A 24977-nucleotide genomic window follows, 5' to 3' on the forward strand; every position below is an offset into this window, starting at 1 on the left:
TATCCTGTCTACCAACAATGGCCAATGCCAAGTGCCCCAGAGGGAATAAACCTAATAGGTAATGATCAAGTGATCTCTCTCCTGCCACTTATCTCCACCCTCTGACAGAGGCTAGGGACACCATTCCTTACCCATCCTGGCTAATAGCCATTAATGGACTTAACCACCATGCATTTATCTGTTTCCTAGAGACTGGCTCATGGGGGCCCTCACAAACTGGAGACGGTTACTGTGGGTTTGTCTTTAGTATAGCTTATGTACATACTCCACGAACTGAGCATTTGAGCTTGTTCCAGAATCTTGGATGAGCCTATGTTGTGAAAACTGAAATGCTCAAAATAGCACATGCATGTGAATGGACACAGGGTGCTAAAATTAAATTAACCCAGGAGTTCTCAAACTGGGGTTCAGGACCCCTCAGGGGGTCACGAGGTTATTACTGGGGATCACAAGCTGTCAGCCTCCACCTCAAACCCCGCTTTGCCTCCAGCATTTATAATAGTGTTAAATATGTAAAAAAGTGTTTTTAATTTATAAGGGGGGGGGGGTGTCGCACTCAGAGGTTTGCTGTGTGAAAGGGGTCACCAGTATAAAATTTGAGAAGCACTGAATTAACCCCTGGAGCCTCAGGGAATGCAGGGGAGGGGAGTCTCCCTTGGTAGGGTTGGGAAGGATATTGCTCTTCTCATGTGATCCCTCCCCCAGTGGCTAATTTTAAATGAACCTCCCCTCCCCTGACATGAATCTCCCTATGGCACTGAAATTAAATATAGACTATAATTTGGCATTTGAGAAGTGAAAGGGATGGTAGCCCTAATGGAAAAGCTAACAGCTTGGCTCTTCTGCAAGCCTCAAACTGCTGAATGAGCTTCAGGTTAGGGAAGGCTGTGCCTCCCAAACAGCCGGGCTCTGCCCCCTATCAGACCCCCACTTCCTGCCCCCGACTGCCCCCCTCAGAATCCATGACCCCTGCTCTTTGTCCCCTCACCGTCCCCCAGAGACCCCCACCACCACCACCCTGGGACCCCACCCCTGCTCCCTGTGCCCTGACTGCCCTGACCCCTATCCACCCCCCCGCTGAGTCCTGACAGATCCCCCAGAACTCCCACAATCCAATCCCCCCATTCCCTGTCCCCTGACCACCCCCCAACCTCCGCCCCCTGACTGTCCATGGGACTTCCTGCTCCTTAGCCAACCCCCGCCCCCGGCCCCTTACCCCCGGCTCTCCCCTCACCCGGAGCCTCAGCGCATCCAGGAGCTTCGCTCATCAGCTGCAGTGTGGCTCCGGGGCCCGAGCCCCTCCTCGCTCAGAGCCAGGTGGTCAGGGGGCAGGGCTGGGAGCTCCAGGCTGAGCTCAGCTCCCTCTGCTCATGGTGTGGCAGATCTGGTTAGGTCCTGTGATGGTGTCGCTGAAGCGTATTCTGAAGCATATTCTCACCAGTAACGGCACACTGCACCATAGTAACTCTAGCTCAGGAACCAATCCATGCAACAAACCTCGATGCCAACTCTGCCCACATATCTACACCAGCGACACCATCACAGGACCTAACCAGATCAGCCACACCATCACCAGTTCATTCACCTGCACGTCCACCAATGTAATATACGCCATCATATGCCAGCAATGCCCCTCTGCTATGTACATCGGCCAAACTGGACAGTCTCTAAGGAAAAGGATAAATGGACACAGATCAGATATTAGGAATAGCAATATACAAAAACCTGTAGGAGAACACTTCAACCTTCTTGGCCACACAATAGCAGATCTTAAGGTGGCCATCCTGCAGCAAAAAAACTTCAGGACCAGACTTCAAAGAGAAACTGCTGAGCTTCAGTTCATCTGCAAATTTGACACCATCAGCTCAGGACTAAACAAAGACTGTGAATGGCTTGCCAACTACAGAACCAGTTTCTCCTCCTTTGGTTTTCACACCTCAACTGCTAGAACAGGGCCTCATCCGCCCTGATTGAACTAACCTCGTTATCTCTAGCTTGCTTCTTGCTTGCATATATATACCTGCCCCTGGAAATTTCCACTACTTGCATCCGAAGAAGTGGGTATTCACCCACGAAAGCTCATGCTGCAAAACGTCTGTTAGTCTATAAGGTGCCACAGGATTCTTTGCTGCTTTTACAGATCCAGACTAACACGGCTACCCCTCTGATACTTGTCCTGACTTGAACTGCTCTGTGTCAGAATCTGCTTGCTCTCTGTCTTGAGCTCTGGATCTGGTCAGCACTTCACTATACTCTTGTCCATGTTCCTTCTCTGTCTTATTTCCTGGTGAAACCATAGCCATGCAGGTCTAGTCTCTGCAAGGGCATATTCGCTATCAGACAAAACCTTCCTTAAAAGCTGTATATCATCCTTCATCACCAAAAACATCAAATCATCCTCTAAAAGAGGAGCATCTGTACTAAAATCCATGCATCCCTTTATATAAAATAGCATGAAGCTCAGCCACTTCACTCTGTGCAGCTCTACTACAGATCTTTACATCTTGGTCATGACACCAATGTTCCTCAACCTTACCTTTTATATGACAAGGCTTTTTCCTTCTATTTCTCAGAATAGTTTTGGATAAAAGGGCAAAGATATTTAAGATTCCAGAATATAATTCTAGTTTGCTCACACTCCTGAGCTACAATAGCAGTGATACTCACCTGTGCTTGCAAATGTTCTTTTAAATTTTTTACCAGTTTTGTAATATCCACCAGACCAGGAGAATGAGGTAGACGAGGCTTTCTTTGGACAACTAACATAAGTTTCCAGGTCCCAGGCCCTGGTTCTCATGGCAGACTTCAATCCCCCTGACATTATACCTTGACTTTAGCAAAGCTTTTGATACGGTCTCCCACATAATGTCACTTCCACTGCTTTCCCCATATCCACCGGGCCAGTTATCTCATTATACAAGGCAATCAGGTTGGCCAGGCATTACTTGCCCTTGGTGAATCCCTGTTGACTGTTCCTGATCACCTTCCTCTCCTCCAAGTGCTTCAAAATGGATTTCTTGAGGACCTGCTCCATGATTTTTTTGGGAACTGAGGTAAGACTAGTTCCCCAGATTCTCAGTCTTCCCTTTTTTAAAGATGGGCACTATATTTGCCTTTTTCCAATCATCCGGGACCTCCCCCGATTGCCACAAGTTTTCAAAGATAATGGCCAATAGCTCTGCAATCACATCAGCCAACACCCTCAGCACCCTCAGATGCATTAGATCTGGACCAATGGACTTGTGCATGTCCAGTTTTTCTAAATAGTTCTTAACCTGTTCTTTCACCACTGAGGGCTGGTCACCTCCTCCCCATACTGTGCTGCTCAGTGCAGCCATTTGGGAGCTGCCCTTGTCTTTGAAGACTGAGGCAAATAAAGCATCAGGCACATCAGCTTTTTCCACATCATCTGTCACTATGTTGCCTCCGCCATTCAGTAAGGGTCCCACACTTTTCCTGACCTTCTTTGTGTTGTTAACATACCTGTAGAAGCCCTTCTTGATACCTTTCACATCCCTTGCTAGCAGCAACTCCAGTTGTGCTTTGGCCTTCCTGATTACACCCCTGCATGCTCAAGCAATATTTTTATACTCCTCCCTAGTCATCTGTCCAAGTTTCCACTTCTTTTAAGCTTATTTTTTGTGTTTAAGCTCACCAAAGATTTATCTGTTAAGCCAAGTAGGTCGCCTGCCATATTTGCTATTCTTTCTGCACATTGGGATGGTTTGTTCCTGCATCCTCAATGGCTTCTTTAAAATACAGCCAGCTCTCCTGCACTCCTTTCCCTCTCACATTAGCCTTCCAGGGGATCCTGCCCATCAGTTCCCTGAGGGAGTCAAAGTCTGCTTTTCTGAAGTCCAGGGTCCGTATTCTGCTGCTCTCCTTTCTTCCTTGTGTCAGGATCCTGAACACGACCATCTCATTGTCACTGTTGTCCAGATTGCCACACACTTCTACTTCCCCTACCAATTCTTCCCTGTTTGCGAGCAGCAGGTCAAGAGGAGCACAGCCCCTAGTTGGTTCCTCCAGTACTTGCACCAGGAACTTGTCCCCAGCACTCTCCAAAAACTTCCTGGATTGTCTGTGCACTGCTGTATTGCTCTCCCAGCAGATGTCAGGGTGATTGAAGTCCCCCATGAGAACCAGGGCCTGTGAGCTGGAAACTTCTGTTAGTTGTATGAAGGACACTTAGGCTTAATCTTAGGTTGAATCTTAGGCTCTCAAATAACACCCCTTTCCTCTAAGCCATCACATACATTTCATCTGGAAAATGTTTTTTTGGAAGGATCTGAAAGGTATGTCAAAATTGGATTTATACCAGGAAATAAATTACAACTTTAAATTTGGAGCTGCTACTGCAGTGTCATAACATGTGTCTATGCCTTCCTGTTTTAGATGGATCCATGCAAGTAAGTGCAAGGCCTAGCACAGTTTTGCAGTGAGGGCACAGTTTCTTACCTGTGTGGAAAATTACTTGAATAGAAGGATTATGAAAATTCTCCTCCACCCCCAACAGTTTGCTTTGCACTGCATATGTACTGAGGCATGGAAGATATATGCTGGAGTTTACTGAGAAATGGTTTATTGAAATGACAAAGGATTGTGGATTTAACAAAATCTTTCCTATCAAACCAAATCTCTCTAATCTCTAGGAATTTTTTACAACCTTCTGAATAGCTGTAAGTTTTATCTCCTTAATAAGAGAAGGAATGTACAGCAAATCAAACTAAATCAGACATTATAACTATATCTTAAAAATATTCAGTGTCTTTTAACATAATTTGAATTTTTATCTTATAACTTGAGCAATGTGCATTAAATTTGAACACAGTGGTATCCATATTGATGGTGCGTGTGTTATTTTAATCTTCATTTGAAATGTTTTGCATGAAACATAAAATCAGTGTCCTGACTATTTCGAGTTCCTTCCTTTCTTTATCAGAAAGCACAATGTTAACCTGTACTACTTAGACAAATTTCAAATCTAGACACTGGGTTTAACATTCCTTTTATGTCAGAAAGCACCAAGGGATCAGTACCTTGATTTTGTTAATCTATATGATTTAAAATAGAGATTAGAATAAAATACACATTGATATTTTTATCTTCTCATGTGTTCAAATACGGTGTTGGCCCAGACAAGTAGGTTTACTTAATGTAACCAACAGTTGAGCACAGGAAGAATTCTAAATGCTTGAGGGGGGGGGGGAAAGGAATGTTTCTGAGAAGGGTCAATATTTCCTGGACATTAGGGTATTTTCCCTAGTACCAGCTAAAACATAGGGATAACAGCTGGATTTTAGGTGATGCAGAGACTTCAGAGCTGGGGTCTACTCAGTTCTGTAAAAATATATTGGAAAGACAAGTTTCAATCTGAAGTTTGTCATTCAGTTCCTTACATTCTAGGGATTTCATAGCTAAGGCTGTGAGTTCATCACACACATCACAGAAGTCACGGCTTCCCCCCTAAGGGGGGAAATGATAGAGATATATATAAAATCATGAGATTTTATATATGGAGAAAGTGAATAAGGAAAAGTTATTTACTTGTTCCCATAATATAAGAACTAGGGTCCACCGAATGAAATTAATGGGCAACAGGTTTAAAACAAATAAAAAGAAGTTATTCTTCACGCAGCGCACAGTCAACCTGTGGAACTCCTTGCCTGAGGAGGTTGTGAAGGCTAGGACTATAACAGGGTTTAAAAGCGAACTAGATAAATTCATGGAGGTTAAGTCCATTAATGGCTATTAGGCAGGATGGGTAAGGAATGGTGTCCCTAGCCTCTGTTTGTCAGAGGGTGGAGATGGATGGCAGGAGAGAGATCACTTGATCATTACCTGTTACGTTCACTCCCTCTGGGGCACCTGGTATTGGCCACTGTCGGTAGACAGGATACTGGGCTAGATGAACCTTTGGTCTGACCCAGTATGGCCATTCTTATGTTCTTATGACCTCTGTGACATCTGCAGCAGCTGGTGTCGCTAGCCTGGGGGCCACCTGAGGATCTCGGGCCACCTCCTCCCTTCCACCCACCTCCAGCAGCATCAGGAGTTTGGCTTGAGGTGCAGGAGTGAGTGAGGGCTCTGGGGGGTGCTTACCTTGGGAGGCTCCCTGGAAGTGGTGACATGTCCCTCCCTCAGCTCCTAGCTCTGCACACTGCCTCCGCTTGCAAGTACTGCCAGTGGGAGCTGCGGAGCCGGTGTTTGGGGCAGGAGCAGCGCATGGAACTGAGAGCTGAAGGAGGGACATATTGCCACTTCTTGGAGCCGTGAGGAGTCAGGTAGAGAGCCTGTCAGCTCTGCCAAGCCCCCCCCCCCCAGCACCAGTCGGGGTTCCCCCCCAGCATTGGCGGGGTTCCTGAGTTGCCTCCCTGGAGCACCCGTGGTGCCCCCTGGGCCGCCCCTCAAGCACTTAATGGTGCCCCCCGTGCTCCTCCACAAGCACCTGTGACACCCTCCTCCCAAGATTTAGTCAGGGTATATAGTACAAGTCATGGGCAAGTTATGGGCCATGAATTTTTGTTTACTGCCTGTGCCCTGTTCATGACTTTTACTAAAAATACCCGTGACTAAAACATATAGCCTTATTCATAGCCCTTCAAAATGATAGTCAGCATAAACCCACACATTTCATAAGGCCATAGTTTTCCTATTACTATAATATGGCAGCGTTTGCAGGGCACAGCTGTACATAATTCTTGTGTGACTGTTTAGAGTGTGTCCACTAAACAAGAGTTAAAATTTGCAAAAGCCCTTCAATCATTGAACCTACGTTTTTTGAGTGATGGTCCCTATTGCATCCACTGAGGGTTATGCACATGGACCAGGCACCTCGAACTGGAGCTTTTCAAAGGGTCTGTCGGTCCATGCATGTGCTCCCACATGGCCTCGTGGTTTTGCCCAAGGTGATAAAGGACCAGGTGGACAGTTCCTTCTCACTGCTGCATGGTTGGCGTCGGAATTTCTGCTTTGTCTCTCTGACTGTACTGCACCTCCTCCAGAGGGATCTGAAGAGCATTAGCTATTCTCTTGAGCAGCTCCTGAAATTGATGGTAGTCATTTGGGGGAAAGGAGGATGTCGATGAGATAGCCGCAACCGGGGACAACAAGGGGAACCTCTCTGGATCCATTGGTACTGTTGGAGCTGGGCTGACTGGCACAACATCCAGCCCTGGTTCCAAACATCTACTCAAAGAAGGATGGGGTGGTGAGAGAGAGGATTCCTCCCGGGTTGAGCGAGACGGTTCTGAAGGTGAATATTGGGGCCACAAGCTCCAATATGGCCACAAGCTGGTTGATCCTACTTTTGCTGTGGCAATGCTCGTGGAGCTGGGTACCAGTGGCTGCTGAGCTGAGGCAAGGGAGCGTACTGCCACAGTGCCATCGGACCCTCTGATCATCATTATGTTAGCAACAAGAAGAAAGTCAAGGAACTTATTGGCCCCTTACTGAATAGTGGATAGAAAGCTGGCTAGATCATCAGGCTCAACGGGTAGCAATCAATGGCTTCATGTCTAGTTGGCAGCCGGTTTCAAGCGGAGTGCCCCAAGGGTCGGTCCTGGGGCCAGTTTTGTTCAATATCTTCATTAATGATCTGGAGGATGGCGTGGACTGCACTCTCAGCAAGTTTGCAGATGACACTAAACTGTGAGGAGTGGTAGATACGCTGGAGGGTAGGGATAGGATACAGAGGGACCTAGATAAATTAGAGGATTGGGCCAAAAGAAACCTGACGAGGTTCAACAAGGACAAGTGCAGAGTCCTGCACTTAGGACGGAAGAATCCCATGCACCGCTACAGGCTGGGGACCAACTGGCTAAGCAGCAGTTCTGCAGAAAAGGACGTAGAGGTTACAGTGGACGAGAAGCTGGATATGAGTCAACAGTGTGCTCTTGTTGCCAAGAAGGCTAATGGCATTTTCGGCTGTATAAGTAGGGGCATTGCCTGCAGATCGAGGGACGTGATCATTCCCCTCTATTTGACATTGGTGAGGCCTCATCTGGAGTACTGTGTCCAGTTTTGGGCCCCACACTACAAGGAGGATGTGGAAAAATTGGAAAGAGTCCAGCGGAGGGCAACAAAAATGATTAGGGGGCTGGAACACATGACTTATGAGGAGAGGCTGAGGGAACTGGGGTTATTTAGTCTGCAGAAGAGAAGACTGAGCGGGGATTTGATAGCTGCTTTCAACTACCTGAAAGGAGGTTCCAAAGAGGATGGATCTAGACTGTTCTCAGTGGCACCTGATGACAGAACAAGGAGTAATGGTCTCAAGTTGCAGTGAGGGAGATTTAGATTGAATATTAGGAAAAACTTTTTCACCAGGAGGGTGGTGAAGCAGTGCAATGGGTTACCTGGAGGGGTGGGGGTGGAATCTTCTTCCTTAGAGGCTTTTAAGGTCAGGATTGACAAAGCCCTGGCTGGAATGATTTAATTAGGAATTGGTCGTGCTTTGAGCAGGGGGTTGGACTAGATGACCTCATGAGGTCCCTTCCAACCCTGATATTCTATGGTTCTATGATCATGCCTTTGGAATGGCAGCTGAGAATGGCAGACCATGCATAGTCTTTGAATTGTCAGACTCAGAGTTAGTAGATATACAGAGGGAATTACATAAGAATGAAATATATTATACTCTGTGATAGTCATAAGTCTTGCTTCAGAATAAATCTACATTTTTACATACAGAAATAATTTACAGAATGTTCAAACATATTTATTGTGTCATGCCCCTACCTTGAGAATTATCATCAGGCAAGGGAGTTTGAAACAAACAAAACAGTTGATGTTTAATAACTCTTTACTGCAGCTCCAATTGTCCCTAAGGCATATGCTTTCTCTTCTAATAGACACTGAAAAGCAATATGTAACTCAGCTTCATCCAACTCATATCTTATGAAAAATCTTAATGGTGACTTCAGCAATGTTAATGTAGAATAACTCTCAAACTCAATAGACAAGAGAGTAGGAAGGTAGCAATAGGTTTTGCATAAAAGTACAAGTGAAGCCTTCTCTCTTTTCCCTCTTATTTCTATACTATTAAGGTTTTGTGGATAGGCTCAGTACAGATACAACCTTAACTGTCACTAATTAACCTTAAGTGTCACTGAACAGTGGGGTTTTTGTGTGTGTTAATTTATATATTAACTAGGAATGTCAATTAATTGCAGTTAACTCACGCGATTAACTCAAAAAAATTAATTGCGATTAAAAAAATTAATCGTGATTAATCGCACTTATAGCAATAGAATACCAATTGAAATTTATTAAATATTTAGATTTTTTTCTACTTTTTAAATATTGATTTCAATTGCAACACAGAATACAAAGTGCACAGTGCTCACTTTATATTATTATTTTTTATTACAAATATATGCACTGTAAAAATGATAAAAGAAATAGCATTTTTCAATTCACCTCATACAAGTACTGAAGGACAATTTCTTTATTGTGAAAGTATAACTTACAAATGCACATTTTTCGGGTTACATAACTGCACTCAAAAACAAAACAGTGTAAAACTTTAGAGAGTACAAGTCCACTCAGTCCTACTTCTTATTCTGCCAATTGCTAAGACAAACAAATTTGTTTACATTGACGGGAGATGTGGGAATTTGGCAGATGGGTATGTTAGAAGCTAAGTGTTTAGATTTCTAGGACGGGCTAATTAGGCTGTGAATTGTTTTGTGAGATGTTGGCCTTGGGCTCGTTCTCAATCTGCAAGTAGGCAGTAAACAGGATAATAAATCAGAAAGTTGTACAGGATGATAATTACCCTATGAAGTTGTGGCTGTGCCTGTGTGTATTTTATTAACCAATTAGCAACTGCTTGATTGCTTGCCATAATTGTATATAAGAGCATGCTGGAGAGAAATAAATGACTTTGCTACCAATCACATTGATTGCTGGGTTCTGTCCGTGCCCGCCTGAGAGGCACTGCGACGCAACAAATGGTGACCCCGACGTGATTCGAATCGAATGATGATAGTGTCGGTGGCCTAGTGTCGGTGGCCTGTTCCAGGCGGAGGAGCTGCGGCGGGGAGTGCTGGAGAAGCCCCCGGGCGTCCGAAAAGAGAGGCGCACCTGAGCCCTGAGGAGAGCGGCTATAAGCCGCGGAGGAGAAAGGCGGCTATAAGTCGCGGAGGAAAAGGGCGGCTATAAGCCGCGGCGGAGAAGGGCAGAGCAGCTAACATGGGAACCGCTGTATCAGCGGAAGAAAAGATAACACAGAAGCCTTTATTGCACATTATGAAGCGGCAGGGAGAAAAGCTCCCCTCTGATACGTTATCCCGCCTGCTGCGGTGGGGACAGAGAAGGGAACTTTTTGTTAAGCCGAGTACAATTTTTAATAAAACTGTGTGGGAGCGGCTAGGCTCCAAGCTTTGGAAGTCGGTGGCTCAGGGCGATGAGGAAGCCTTTTCCCTGAGTCCAGTATGGAATAAGACAAAGAAGATAGTAAAAACTCTCGCGGCCGAGGCAGGAGTGCAGGCGGCCCTTTCTAAGCTTTTCCGCCCAACGCCCAAAATGCCTTCTGTGTTGCCGGTTGGAGCCAGGGAGTTTTTCGGTGGCGAGGACATGGTGATACCTTTGGTTTCCGACCTGGATAATGTTGCCCCTGTTATGGTTCCATTACCCTCCAATGTGGCCCTCGGCCCCGATATAACTAATCCTGCTACGGTCCCGCTACCCCCCGATATGCCCGAGCCTATGAAAACAGCTTTGCCGTATGCACCCCCTCCCAAGCCATGCCGTGTCCACGGGACCTGGGGGTGTCATGAATGCGGGGAAACAAAGGAGGCTCGGGTAAGACACGTGCCATCACAGGTCTATCCCAATTTGACTACGCCTATTCAGTTTACCCAGTTTAATGCCTTTTATAAGAAAATGGAGCGCCGGGGTCAACAGCTGCAGGCCATTTATAATAAGTTAAATCAAATGCAAGGTCTTCCAGCTGGATCATTGTGGAAAGAGGGGGAGCTGGAGAGGCTCCGGACCGTCCTTCGGGCATACGACGAGGAGGTGCTCCGCTGGAAGCGAGCCCTGGACGGGAAAACTTTGGAGTGCACGGCGCAGGCAGAGGCTCGTGCCGTGGCCCCGGAGGTCGTTCGGACCTACAAGCAAGTGAGTTGTTTTGGCAGGAGCCTTGAGAAGGCGTCCTACGCTGGCTGGTCTAAGCCTGGGACAATGCCGGGAAAACCGTTATGCTTCTCCGGTATGAGCAGCAACAGCTGGGTGTTCTGACACAGGATTCACAGATTAAAAGAAGCCAAGCAGGGAAGGAAAAAGAACAGAATGAGTTAGCCGAAGACAGCTCATTCTTTTCTGGCCCCAGTCAAGGACGCGGCACAGCTAAGACTTGGCGGACAGCCTAGACAAAGGGGCTTGACTGGGCCCAAAAAAGCTAATGAGAGCTGCAAAACCCTGCAGGCACTAACGGAGTGTGTTAGCTGTCTCTTCTCACAGGTATGGAAGAGCGGCCCAAAGATCCTAGCAGCCCTGAAACCAGGAGTCTTGGAACCAGGAGACTGACTGCTTGGACCCATGATTCTTACTGTAAAAAGACCCCTTCACATCAGGAGGATTCTACTACTGATGATTGGCCTATTTTTTTTATTTTTATTTAGCTTCATTGTGCTTCTAAACAGCAGGAAAAAAGGACAAGGTGATGTGCTAGCTAACCTCTCCCTTGTCCGCTGCAGCCCCCATTGTGTTATTGGATTTTTTTTTTTTTTTTTGAAAGAAGCAAAACCAACTCCAAGAAGCAAAACCACTACAGAATAATGTCCTGGTAATTTTCCCCGTAGAAGCTGAACCATGACGGTGGTGGAAAAGAAGAAAAAACGCTCACATTATTGACATTGCCAAAGTCCAGAAATTCCTGACTAAAAGGACATTGAGAACTGACCCTGGTGAAGAAACGAAGAATTGTACACTGGCAGGAAGAAATTTGGGACTCCTGCTGAAAAATGTGGTATTGATTGGATTTTGGGGTTTATTCTACAGGCTACGCCCTGTGTTTTGGATAAAATTTTTAGCCTGTGTTGCCCTCCCTAATTGGATTGTAAATAATATTACCCCCCCCCCATTACTAACCCCAATTTTCTAGAGCTTACTTGTTTTTTGTTTTCAGAGTTTGAGAAAACTCAGCCACAAGGTTTGTTGAGTATTCTCAAAGGGGGGGAGTTGATGGTGTTATTAGGCATAAATCTAGGTAATTTAGGAGGATGGCTTTGGGCCTATGTGGCCCAACGTACCTTTTGTAAAGTGCTTTTGTTAGCCTTATTAGATTTTTGTGAATTTTGTGTTATGTGCTGATATTGGCAGTTGTAAGATTGCTTGATATTAGATGTAGCTTATATTATATAGATAGGCTGAAAGCAGATGTTGTAATTAACGTTATATGCATGAGAATGTAGCCCCCACGGTGGGAAAGTACAGATAATTGTTCACAGAAGAGACCAGAAGGGTAGGGGCTAGTTAAGAAGTACACCCTCCTAGCTAAATTGATAGTGGGATAGGTTAGTGTCCATGAAAGGAACGGTTTAGCAAGAGGAAATACGGATCGGGCCCAGGCAGGCAGGCAATAGACAGAGAACTTGGAAAGGAAAAAAGGATCGGGCCCAGGCAGGCAGGCAATAAATAAAGAGATTAGAAAGCAGGTTGGAAACCTTTGAGGGTGTAGTGGAGAGAAAAGGTTATTAAGCACAAGCTTGAGAATTTTAAATATTCAAGAGGATATTTAGAATGGTGATTTAGTTGAGACAGGTGGCTGTTGGAAGACAAGCTAGTAATTTTTAAGGAGAGTAAAAGGTTAACTCTGTGATTGCTAGAGGGAACAGCAGTTGAATTTTGTAAAGATGCTAAAGAGTAAAGTTTTTGGTGTTTTTGAAATGTTTGTAAATAAATTTAGGCAAAGAGATTAGTTTGCAATTGTTTGGTTATGAATAATTTTGTTGTATTAGCTAAATAATGTATATAGTGCTATGTAATTGAAATTGTATTAGGCTTAAGGGCATATAAGTGGTGATGTTTTTTTTTTTTAGTGTTTAATAGCAGAATTTAAAAGTTAGAAATTTTAAGCTGTTAATAGCTTTGAATTTAGAAGCAAGCTAAGATGCAATTGTATTACTGTAAATGATTTAATTGATGAAGTAATTCCCCTGTTTTGCCTGAAATTAATAAGGGTATTTGTGTATTTTAAGTAATGATTGATTGCCCAGTAGGGGTAGATTTGTTTTTGTTTTTTAGATGTTAAAGAAAATTGATGTTGGCTGTATAGCATTTAATGTACCATGCAGTTATTATGGAGTTTAAATTTATGTTTTATGTTTGTTTTCTGGCCAGAATTGTTGTGGTATTGTTAAGATGTTTATGTGGTTTATGTTGTGTTTTTTTTTGGCTAGGACCCCCCCCCCCTCAGTGTCAGCTTGATCACCTGACACATGAGGGATGGATTGGTAATAGAAATTTGTCACAGGTTGGTGTACAATAGAGAATGGGGGAACCCTGCAGAATTTACACCATTTATTTGTTTTATTCTTGTTAATTTATGTTTGTTTTGTCTGATGTTGTTGGTGTTGTATGTTATGAATTGCATGGTTATAGATGAGCCCTGTTATTATTTTTTTTTGCTTTGTTTTGCATGCCCTTTTTTGTGTGTTTTGGAATAGAGGGGGAGATGTGGATGTGGGGTTGCATTTTCCCTATCCTGCTTTGGTGGAAAGTTACAGTAGTGTGGTCACAAGAACAGAGGGATGCTGTGTATTTTTGCTGCTTGCCTTTTGTATTTTTGCTATTTGTGTGGCCGCCGTTGCTGTTGTGTGGCACGCACATTGGCAGAACCCTCCTGGCCCCTTGGGCCACTTGCGTTACCTCGAGGAGGGAAGTAATAGGTAAAAGTAGGGCATTGCGGAAGATATTGTTACGGTTTAGTTAGGCAGTTGGTGTTTTTTTTTTTTTGCCTTTTAGCTTTGGCTTGTGTAGATTGTAGTATTGATTTTATAAGCTGGGAATGTACTGCTAATGCCTTCTCTCCTTTTCTTTTTGATTTTAAGAAAAGGGGGGAATTGTGGGAATTTGGCAGATGGATATGTTAGAAGCTAAGTGTTTAGATTTCTAGGACGGGCTAATTAGGCTGTGAATTGTGTTGTGAGATGTTGGCCTTGAGCTCGTTCTCAATCTGCAAGTAGGCAGTAAACAGGATAATAAATCAGAAAGTTGTACAGGATGATAATTACCCTATGAAGTTGTGGCTGTGCCTGTGTGTATTTTATTAACCAATTAGCAACTGCTTGATTGCTTGCCATAATTGTATATAAGAGCATGCTGGAGAGAAATAAATGACTTTGCTACCAATCACATTGATTGCTGGGTTCTGTCCGTGCCCGCCTGAGAGGCACTGCGACGCAACAGGGAGATACTGCTGCCTTCTTCTTATTTACAATGTCACCTGACAGTGAGACAGGCATTCATATAGCACTTTTGTAGCTGGCATTGCAAGATATTTACATGCCAGATATGCTAAATATTCCCCTTCATGCTACAGCCACCATTCCAGAGGACATGCTGATGATGCTCGTTAAAAAATTAATGTGTCAAATAATGAGTCAATTAAATTAAAATCTCCTTGGGGGGAGAATTGTATGTCTCCTGCTGTGTTTTACCCTCATTCTGCATATAGTTCATGTTATAGCAGTCTCAGGCCTGGTCTACACTAGGACTTTAATTCGAATTTATCAGCGTTAATTCGAACTAACCGCTCAACCATCCACACCAGGAAGCCATTTAATTCGAACTAGAGGGCTCTTTAGTTCAAATTTGGTACTCCACCCTGGCAGGTGGAGTAACGCTAAATTCGACATGGCTAGCTCGAATTAGGCTTGGTGTGGATGCTAATCGAACTTAGTAGCTCCGGGAGCTATCCCACACTGCACCACTCTGTTGACGCTCTGGACAGCAGTCCGAGCTTGGATTCTCTGCCCAGCCACACAGGAAATGACCTGCGAAAATTTGAATTCATTTTCCTGTCTGGGCAGTTTGAATCTGACGTCCTGGTTGCACATCGGGGCGAGCTCCGCAGCACCTGCAACGATGCAGAGCTCTCCAGCAGAGGAGTCCGGGCAATCCCAGAATAGAAAGAGGTCCCCAGCATGGACTGACAGGGAAGTCATGGATCTGATCGCTGTGTGGGGCGAGGAGTCTGTGCTCTCGGAGCTGCGCTCCAGCAAGCGGAACACGAAGACCTTCGAGAAGGTCTCGAAAGCCATGAAAGAGAAAGGATACAGCCGGGATGCGATGCATTGCCGCGTGAAAGTCAAGGACCTAAGATAAGGGTATCAAAAAGTCAGAGCGGCAAACGGACGCTCCGGAGCACAGCCCCAGACATGCCGCTTCTACGAGGCACTGCATGCCATTCTAGGTGGGTCTGCCACAACTGCCCCACCAGTGACGGTGGACTCAGAGGACGGAATAGTGTACCGGGACAGTTCCTCCTCGATGTTCGCCGATGGGGAAGATGAGGAAGGGTCTTTTGAGGACGGCGCAGGCGACAGCGAACACACTCCCGCTTTCCCTGACAGCCAGGATCTCTTCATCACCCTCACAGAGATCCCCTACCAACCCTCCCCTGCCGTTAACCCGGACTCGGAATCAGGGGAAGGATCAGGCGGTAAGTGCTACACACGTATAAACATTTATTTTTTATAACGTTGTTATAGAAAAAATAGAAACAGTATTTACAAAATTCTAAATATTAAACTATATGAAAAGAAGGTCCACACAAATGGGGATAGAATAATAATCCTCTAGCGACATTTCCACGAAGGTGTCATTCAGTTCCTCGCAAAGCCTCCACATGAGGTTCGTCGGAAGAGGTGCCTTGTTGGGCGCTCCATGGAAGCAGACTCTTCCACGCCAGGACATCCGAATATAGAGAGGAAGCATCGCCTCTACTAGCATTGCTGCATATGGTCCTGGTCTGTGCAGTGCGTCCCGTAACATCCTGTCTTTCTGGGCACGAGTGACCCGCCTCAGGGTGATCTCGTTCTGCAAATACTGCATCTAAGTAGGGCAATTAGTGTAGTGTTACTATTGTTAATGGTTTAAAATTAGGTTGCATAACAATGACCCTCGCCTAACAGCCACATGCGAGAGGCCACAGAGAACAAGCATCCATTGATCGTTCCCGTGCACTGGCGGGAGGGGCTGCAAAAGGCTCATCCTTTCTGCTTTGCACATTGCCTTTAGCAGGAGAGCACAGCTAACCACTAACTGATAAGCAGTATGTACTGTAAGGCTTACCAGGACTTTGTGCAAGAGGGATGCAGCTGTCTTTCCTCGCTTGTGCGCTCTCCAGTGCAATGGCGCCGCCAATGAGAGCGTATTCCGAAATCTCGGACTAGTTCTGAGATCTCCTGAGACTTGGTGCCCTCTTTGGTCTTGTTAACTGAAACTGACTAGACTGTGTTCACTGTTGGCAAACATGTATGTGTTCAAGGAAATCACCTACTTTTTCGCATCACACAGCTTCGGCTCTTTCCCGGACTGCCCCGGCATCCCCCTCGCAGAGGCTGGCTCAGATTAGACGCCGAAAGAAAAAGACTAGGGACGACATGTTCCAGGAACTGATGGCCTGCTCCAGAGCGGAGGCGGCAGAGCAGAGACAGTGGAGGGAGACCCTGTGTCAGCAGCATCGCACACACATGGAATGGGAGGATAGGTGGCGGCAGGAAGACCAGCAGGTGACTCAAACGCTGCTTGGTCTAATGAGGGAGCAAACGGACACGCTCCGGCGCCTTGTAGATGTTCTGCAAGACCGCAGGCAGGAGGAGAGAGCCCCCCTGCAGTGCATCTGCAACCGCCCTCCAACGCCAAGAAGTCCTGTCCCCCCCTCACCCAAAGTTACAAGAAGGAGGGGCGGTAGGGGCCGTGAGAACTGTCAGAGCGCTAATGTTCGAGACACCTCTCGCGCTGTAAATTTGTACAAGTTCTTTCCTTACAGCATCAACCAGTCCCAACTCCAAGTTTAAACCCCCCACTGTGTACTACATTATTAAAAGCGGTTTGGTGTTACTCACTGTTTCCGTCACGTTTCTCGTGTCAGAAGACTTTCTGTGTGTGTGTGTGTGTGGGGGGGGGGGAATTGTCATTGCAGTGCATAGCCCACAGTACCATGGTACAGACTTGGGTGCAGGGTCAACTGCAGTGCACACACAGACTGCAGTCACTAGGCACCAGGGTCAGTCTGTGTGGTGTATGCTGCCCCGGGTCTTTCGTTGATGTGTATGCTTGTCCAGGGTCCTGGTGCCTGCCATCCCCGAATGTAAAGGCAGGCTTCCCTTGACATGCACTTCGACCGTAGCCACGATCCTCCCCGGTGCCCTGAGCCCCAAAAAGAGCCCTCATCCAGGGGCAGATACTCACCCTTCCCCCACACCCCTCACCCCTTCCAACGCCCAAACCCACAGCCCACAGCCGTCATGTAAACCCCTATCCAAAGACGGCACCCCTCGCCCCTTCCTGCAAACCCACCCATTCCTGCAACCCTCCCCCTACATGCACAACCACTGTAAACCGTCCCCCACCCCACAGACCTATGTAGGAGCAGGAGGCTGTCCGTCCTGTATTGGACAAGCGATCTGTACATCAGTGCACACCGAACCCAGCACAGAATGCTTCCATGTTTCAACCAAGAAACAGAAATGCAAAGTCAACGAAAGATTTATTATTAATTACTGTAACATTTCATTAGTTTTAAAACGTGCTTTGGAAGTGGGGGAAACTTGGAGAACCGGGTTTGTGAGCTCAGATCTAACTCGACACATACAGACACAGGCCCATGATCAGGCTCTCTTAAAATCAAGTGGACAGTCACAGGTTACCCTGCTCTGCGAGGAAACTTGCTTTCAAAGCCTCCCTGATGCGTATCGCTTCCCGCTGGGATATTCTCTCGGCACGGGTGTCTGGCTGATCGTAAACAGCAGCCAGGCGATTTGCCTCAACCTCCCAAGCGGCCAAAAAGGTCTCGCCCTTGCTCTCACAGAGATTGTGGAGCACACAGCAAGCAGCAATAACTACGGGGATATTCTTTTCGCTGATGTCCGAGCGAGTCAGTAAGCTCCGCCATCTCCCCTTGAGACGTCCGAAAGCACACTTCACCACCATTCTGCACTTGCTCAGCCTGTAGTTGAAGAGTTCCTTCTCACTGTCCAAGGCGCCTGTATAGGGCTTCATGAGCCAGGGCATTAGCGGGTAGGCCGGGTCCCCGAGGATCACTGTAGGCATCTGCACATCCCCAACCGTTATTTTGTGGTCCGGGAAGAAAGTTCCTGCCTGGAGGCATCTAAACAGACCAGAGTTCCTGAACACACGCGCGTCATGAACCTTGCCAGCCCACCCGACGTTGATGTTGGTAAAACGTCCCCTATGGTCCACCACAGCTTGCAGCACCATTGAAAAGTAGCCCTTTCGGTTAATGTACTCACTGGCCTGGTGGGCTGGTGCCAGGATAGGGATGTGAGTCCCATCTATAGCCCCACCGCAGTTTGGGAATCCCATCGCGGCGAAGCCATCTATGATGACCTGGACATTTCCGAGAGTCACTACCTTTGAGAGCAGTTGCTCAACGATTGCGTGGGCTACTTGAATGACAGCAATCCCCACGGTAGATTTGCCCACGCCAAAGTGGTTCGCTACTGACCGGTAGCTGTCTGGCGTTGCTAGTTTCCAGAGAGCAATGGCCACTCGCTTATGCACACTCAGGGCTGCTCGCATGCGTGTGTCCTGGCGCTTCAGGGCAGGGGACAGCAAGTCACAGAGTTCAAGGAAAGTGCCCTTACGCATCCTGAAGTTTCGCAGCCACTCTGTGTCATCCCAGACCTGCAGCACTATGCGGTCCCACCAGTCTGTGCTTGTTTCCCGGGCCCAGAATCGCCGTTCCACACCATGAACGTGACCCATTGCCACCATGATCTCCACTGCCCGGCATACCCTGCTTTCTGAGAGGTCTGTGCCACTCTCCTCACCGCGCTGCCGGAGCCTCCTCGCCCGGTTTCTCAGCAGCTGACTGTTGCAGAGGTGGACGATAAGGTGCGAGGAGTTGACAACGGCCATAAGTGCAGCGATGATCGCAGCGGGCTCCATGCTCGCAGTGCTGTGGCGTCCGCACTGTAACCGCCCAGACAAGGGTGCGAACAGATTTCCCGCCGGCGCTTTCAGGGAGGGAGGGCGTGATTGACGGTTCAATGACGACAGTAACCCAAAACCACCCTCGACACATTTTTTCACCCAGCAGGCATTGCGAGCTCTACCCAGCATTCCAATGGGCAGCGGGGACTGCGGGAACTGTGGGATAGCTTCCCACAGTGCACCGCTTCCAAAGTTGACGCTGGCCCCGTGAATGTGGACTCAGAAGTTCGAATTTGTGTATTTAGTATGGATACACAAATTCGACTTCATAAGGTCGAATCCACAAATTCGACTTAAGTAGATTCGAAATAGTCCTGTAGTGTAGACAAGGCCTCAGATGGTGACCCAGCACATGTTCGTTTTAAGAACACTTTCACAGCAGATTTGACAAAACGCAAAGAAGGTACAGATGTGAGATTTCTAAAAATAGCTCCAGCACGCGACCCAAAGTTTAAGAATCTGAAGTGCCTTTCAAAATCTGAGAGGGACGAGGTGTGGAACATGCTTTTAGAAGTCTTAAAAGAGGAACACACTGATGCGGAAACTACAGAGCCCAAACCACCAAAACAGAAAATGAACCTTCTGCTGGTGACATCTGACTCAGATGACAAAAATGAACGTGCGTCAGTCCACACTACTTTGGATCGTTATCAAGCAGAACCCATCATCAGCATGGAAGCATGTCCTGTGGAATGGTGGATGAAGCATGAAGGGACATATGAATCTTTAGTGCATCTGGCACCAGGGCCAGTGCAAGGATATTTTGCGCCCTACGCGAAACTTCCACCTCGCGCCTCCCCTCTCCCTCCCCTCCCCCAGAGCATCGCTTATTATAAACTTTCAGAAATGAATACTGCATAATGTGGCATTGTTCATTAGAATTAATACATGTTCGGCTGGAAAATTTATTAATTTCATTGTTTAATCTACATATTTAATGAAAATAAATGACCTTGGGTCTCCTGCACGTGGATCTGGAAAGGGCAGTTTTGAGGATCAGAGCACAGAGCTGGGAGTCAGTATCTGGCTTCTATTCTCTACCCTGGCACCAACTCACTGGATGACTTCAGGCAAGTTACTTCTCCATTCTGGGCTTCAGCTCCCCCCAGCGCTAAGGTGTGAAATGGTTCCTTGGTCCTGGGCTGGAAAGTGCAATGCAGGCGGGATGGGGTGTCTGAAGGCCTGTCTTCCCCACAGGTGTGAGGTGAGGACAGAGTTCCAGCCTCCATCATGACCGTCCTGGTTGTTTTACTCTGCCCCATGCCAATCGCTGCTGAAGCCCCTTACTCAGAGAGCTCCGGCCCAGGGCAGAGGCGTCAGTGTCATTCTGGGCCTGATTTTCAGAGATGCTGAGCACCTGTGGTTCCCCTGATGTCTGTGGGAACTCCAGGGTTCTCAGTACCTCTGAAACTGAGGGCAATTTATTTCAAATGCTGGGCCAGGACTGAGCCTGTAAAGGCAGGTGCATATACACCCCTCAATCCACAGCAGATCTCCCATCAATAACAATACAAGCAATCAGGAGAACAATGAGGGGCAGTTGGTCCAATGCTGGGAGTGGGGAGGATATGGCCCTAATGTGGTCACTAAACTTCTACCTAGTAAAGTTACTATGCATCTGCTGTCATTCAGTGGGAGAACAAAAATCTCTTGGGTGCTGCAGCCTGCCCAGGGTTCAGCTGCACTTAACCTGAGTTGCTCACACAGTGGTTGTGCACCATGCAACTGGTCACCCATGTTACATGAAAATCTGGCTCTGATGGTGTCGTAATTAGACTTAACAGTTACTGCCGCATTTCCTAGAGCTGTTGTCCCAGGCTGGCTGCAGACTCAGGCAGACAGAACTGTGTTGGCTAGACGCCCATCACCTTTGGAAGATTTTCCTTGTAGCCATAAGGGCTTGAGACAGCCGTATTTCTTCACTGAAAACTTGCGGTGTGCTGCCCCTGAATCCCAGATTAATACCTTGTGTGGGCAGGTGCAGAGCTCAGGGCTTGAAGGCCTCTGGTCTAATGCTCTGAGCCAGTGCAGAACTAGGAGCCTCGATCTCCTGTGTTCAAAGCAGGACTCCAACAATGACTCCCTGGGTGACCTTGGGCAAGTCACGTCCCTGTTCTCTGCCTCAGTTTCCCCAAAATGGGGCTCTACAGGGCTGCAGGGATGGATGGGGATGAAGCCTTGGAAGGTGGCACATGCTGAGGAGGGTTACACTTTTGCAGCTCTTTAATCCTCTGGCAGGGCCGTGATCCACCCCCGCAGGTGTACCGGTGGCCACGGTCTTCTCTTCCTTTCCCCCACCCCCAGCCCCCCTCCCACAACTGCATTGCTGTCAATAGGGCCAGGGACGGCTCTAGGCATTTTTCTGCCCCAAGCACGGCAGGCAGGCTGCCTTCCGCGGCTTGCCTGCGGAGGGTCCGCTGGTCCTGCAGCTTTGGAGGACCTTCCGCAAGCGCCTGCGGGAGGTCCTCCGAAGCCGCGGGACCAGCGGACCCTCCGCAGGCAAGCCGCTGAGGGCAGCCTGCCTGCCGCCCTTGCAGTGCTGGGGACTGGAGCTGCCCCTGAATAGGGCCAGCTGCTGGCAGGTTGATGATGTCACTCGCTCCAATCTGCAGCCGGCAGCCCTTGGGACTGCCAGAGCCAGAGGGAGCAGGCTAGGGAGTGATGCGGCAGCCCGGGGGCTCGGGGAGGAGGCGGCTCCAGGCTGGTGGAGGGGGGGATGCGGGTGGGCAATGATGTGGGGTGCAGCAGAGGGAGGTGGCGGGGCCCACGGTTGCAGAGGACGCCCGCAGAGGTAGGTGCTAACATGGCTGTGAGCAGCCTGTCCCCCGGCCGGGAGCAATAGTGGAAAAAAAAATTTTGTGCACCACTTTTGGCGCCCCCAAACCTTGGTGCCCTAGGCGACTGCCTAGTTCTCCTAGTGGTTACACCAGCCCTGTCTGGTACGTAATTATTTTGCAATGCCAGCTCCAACAGTTCCATGCGAATGCCTGTTCTCACTTTCAGGTGACATTGTAAACAAGAAGCAGGCAGCATTATCTCCTGCAAATTGTAACCAACCTTGTTTGTCTGAGTGATTGGCTGACCAAGAAGTAGGACTGAGAGGACTTGTGGGCTCTAAAGTTTTATATTGTTTTATTTTTGAATGCAATTTTTTTTAAATAATTCTACATTTGTAAGTTCAACTTTCATGATAAAGAGATTGCACTACAGTACTTTTATTAGGTGTATTGAAAAATACATTTTTTTGTTTTTTTACAGGGCAAATATATGTAATAAAAATAAATATAAAGTGAGCACTGTACACTTTGTATTCTGTGTTGTAATTTTAATTAATATATTTGAAAATGTAGTAAACATCCAAAAATAGTTACATAAATGGTATTCTATTGTTGTTTAACAGCATGATTAATTGTGGTTAATTTTTTAAATTGCTTGACAACCCTAATATTAACACATTTTTTGTCCACATTTTTTACCTGGCTTCAAAGGCTAGCTAAGTTAGTCAGTGAATTGGTCTGGCTATTTTTACTATGAGTTAGACCAACACAGAGCCTTCATAAGGGGAAAAATTGGGCTAATGAGCCTGTATCTAAGTTTCAACAATTTTTCTGAGGTAGGCATTTCAGCTTCCTTTGTTTTCTAACTATTTCTTATTTTCCACCAGGAGATGGGATTCCGAAGGAAAGTAGCCCATTTATTAACAGTGCCGAGATGGACAGAGGAAATATCTATGAAGGGAAAAATATGGCTCTCTTTGAGGTAACTTTCAGAATTTTTAAAATAACTTATTTTAATGATTAAATTACAGAGCAATTTCAGGTTATTTTTAGAGAGTGAGAAAAGTAAAAACAGTTGCAGCTCTCTGTATACTAGAAATCTGTTGTACAAGATGTGTAAACATAATTGGTTTCTTTTAATTGTTTGGTTTCCATGAGATTGTGTTAATGTTTTTAAGTCTGATCAAAAATCACTTTTTAAATTAATTTTGATTAGAAACTTTCTTAACTTGACCACTTCATAATTTATTTGATAAGCAAATTAGTGTGACGTTCCCCTCTGGTGTTGTCTGGACTGGTGATCTGCTAGGCCACTCCAATTCTTGACTCTGGGAGCCAGCCTTACCCTGCTCTGCTGTGAGAATCCCCACTCCTGGGCTGTTCACGCACAGCCTCTGGCATGTAAGCTGCTCTTTGGATTGTGCAACCAAATTACACTAGCCAATACCTCCGGACCCAGACACAACCCTAGGAACCTCCGTCTGTATCCAGTTATGCCCACTGGACGCTGCAAGCTTATATGAGTTTGTCAATTTAACAAAGAAATTGATATGTATCAGGCTTGTTATCCCAAAAGTAGTCTCTGTCACACTTCAAACCAAACACACTGCTTCAGAATAAACAAATAGATTTATTAACTATAAAGATAGATTTTAAGTCAAAACATAAGTCAGATTTGGTCAAATGAAATACAAGCAAAACACTTTCAGTGCCCTTACAAACTTAGGGTATGGCTACACTTACAAATCTGCAGCGCTGGTAGTTGCAGCGCTGGTCGTCCAGTTGTGCAGGGCCAGCGCTGGTGTGTGGCCACGCTCACAGCTACCAGCGCTGCAGTGTGGCCACATTTGCAGCATTTGCAGCGCTGTTGGGAGTGATGAATTATGGGCAGCTATCCCAGCATTCAAGTGGCAGCAACGTGCTTTTCAAAAGAGGGGGGTGTGGGGCAGTGTGACAGGGACCGGGGCGGGGAAAGAGAGAGTGGATTTTTGGAACTGACACTGTGCAAAATCAGAAAATTTTCCCACCCCCTTACTGTTAACTGCAAACAGCCTGCATCCAACATACTCTCTTTCCCCCCTCTACCCCCTCCCCCCGTTTCTCTCAAGCAAAGCAAACACTCAACCCCTGTGAATGACTCCTTTTCTCGCTGCTGGTCAAGCAAAATGCAAACACTCAACCCCTGTGAATCATGCAGGGAGGAGGATCTCATTTGATTGTTCACAGATTGATCACAGCAAACAGGAGCTGATAAGCAGCTCCAGTAGAGCAGCTCCGGTAGCAACGGAGCTCCAGAGGTTCACAACAAAACAAAGAGAGGCTGCATAACAAAACAAAGGGAGTAATTTAGTTAAAAGCATTCTGGGATACACCCTTATACCCTGGAGGCCAATAACAGCGCTGGTGTGTGGCCACACTTGATGACCAGCGCTGCAGCACCAGCGCTGCAATCCTTATTCCCCATGCTGAGTGAGGTGTACGGCCAGCGCTGCAGCCAGGGAGTTGCAGCGCTGGAAGTGCCCTGCAGGTGTGGCCACTTACTAATTGCAGCGCTGGAAAGCCTCCACCAGTGCTGCAACTCGCAAGTGTAGCCATATCCTTAGATGCTTCTCAGCATAGGCTGTCTGGTAGCTTTTCAGCCAGACTCTCCCCTTTGATCAGTGTTCAGTCGCTTGGTGTGGTGTCTGTAGATGTAGGGGGAAGAGAGAGGAAGAGCATGGCAAACGTCTCTCCCTTTTATCATGTTCTTTCTTCCCTCTTGGCTTTGCCTCCACCCCCAGAGTCAGGTGAGCATTACCTCATCGCAGTCCCAAACTGACCAAAGGAAGGGGGGTGACTCACTCAAAGTCCAGCCAATCCTTTTGTTGTTGCCTAGGCCAGCGTCCTTTGTTCCTGTGAGGCTGGGCTGGGTTTGCCCCATACATGCCCTGATGAGGTGTGAGCTACCTCTCTGTTCTTGGAGAGTTTTTGCCTGGGCTTGCTTTGAGCCATGAGGATACATTTTCAGCCACA

The 24977-nt window shown here is 46.9% G+C and overlaps 1 protein-coding gene across 4 annotated transcripts in view; it reads left to right on the forward strand.

Moving 5' to 3' along the window:
* SLC12A7 (solute carrier family 12 member 7) overlaps positions 1-24977 on the forward strand; it is a 327938-nt gene that overhangs the window by 119143 nt on the left and 183818 nt on the right. For all 4 annotated transcript variants that reach the window (XM_039524891.1, XM_039524892.1, XM_039524894.1 and 1 more), the window contains exon 2: positions 22853-22947. In XM_039524891.1, coding sequence (XP_039380825.1) covers positions 22853-22947 — 95 coding nt within the window. The remainder of the gene's footprint in view (positions 1-22852; positions 22948-24977) is intronic.

This window comes from Mauremys reevesii, linkage group 2 (assembly GCF_016161935.1).
Source record: "Mauremys reevesii isolate NIE-2019 linkage group 2, ASM1616193v1, whole genome shotgun sequence".
Taxonomy (NCBI): Eukaryota; Metazoa; Chordata; order Testudines; family Geoemydidae; genus Mauremys; species Mauremys reevesii.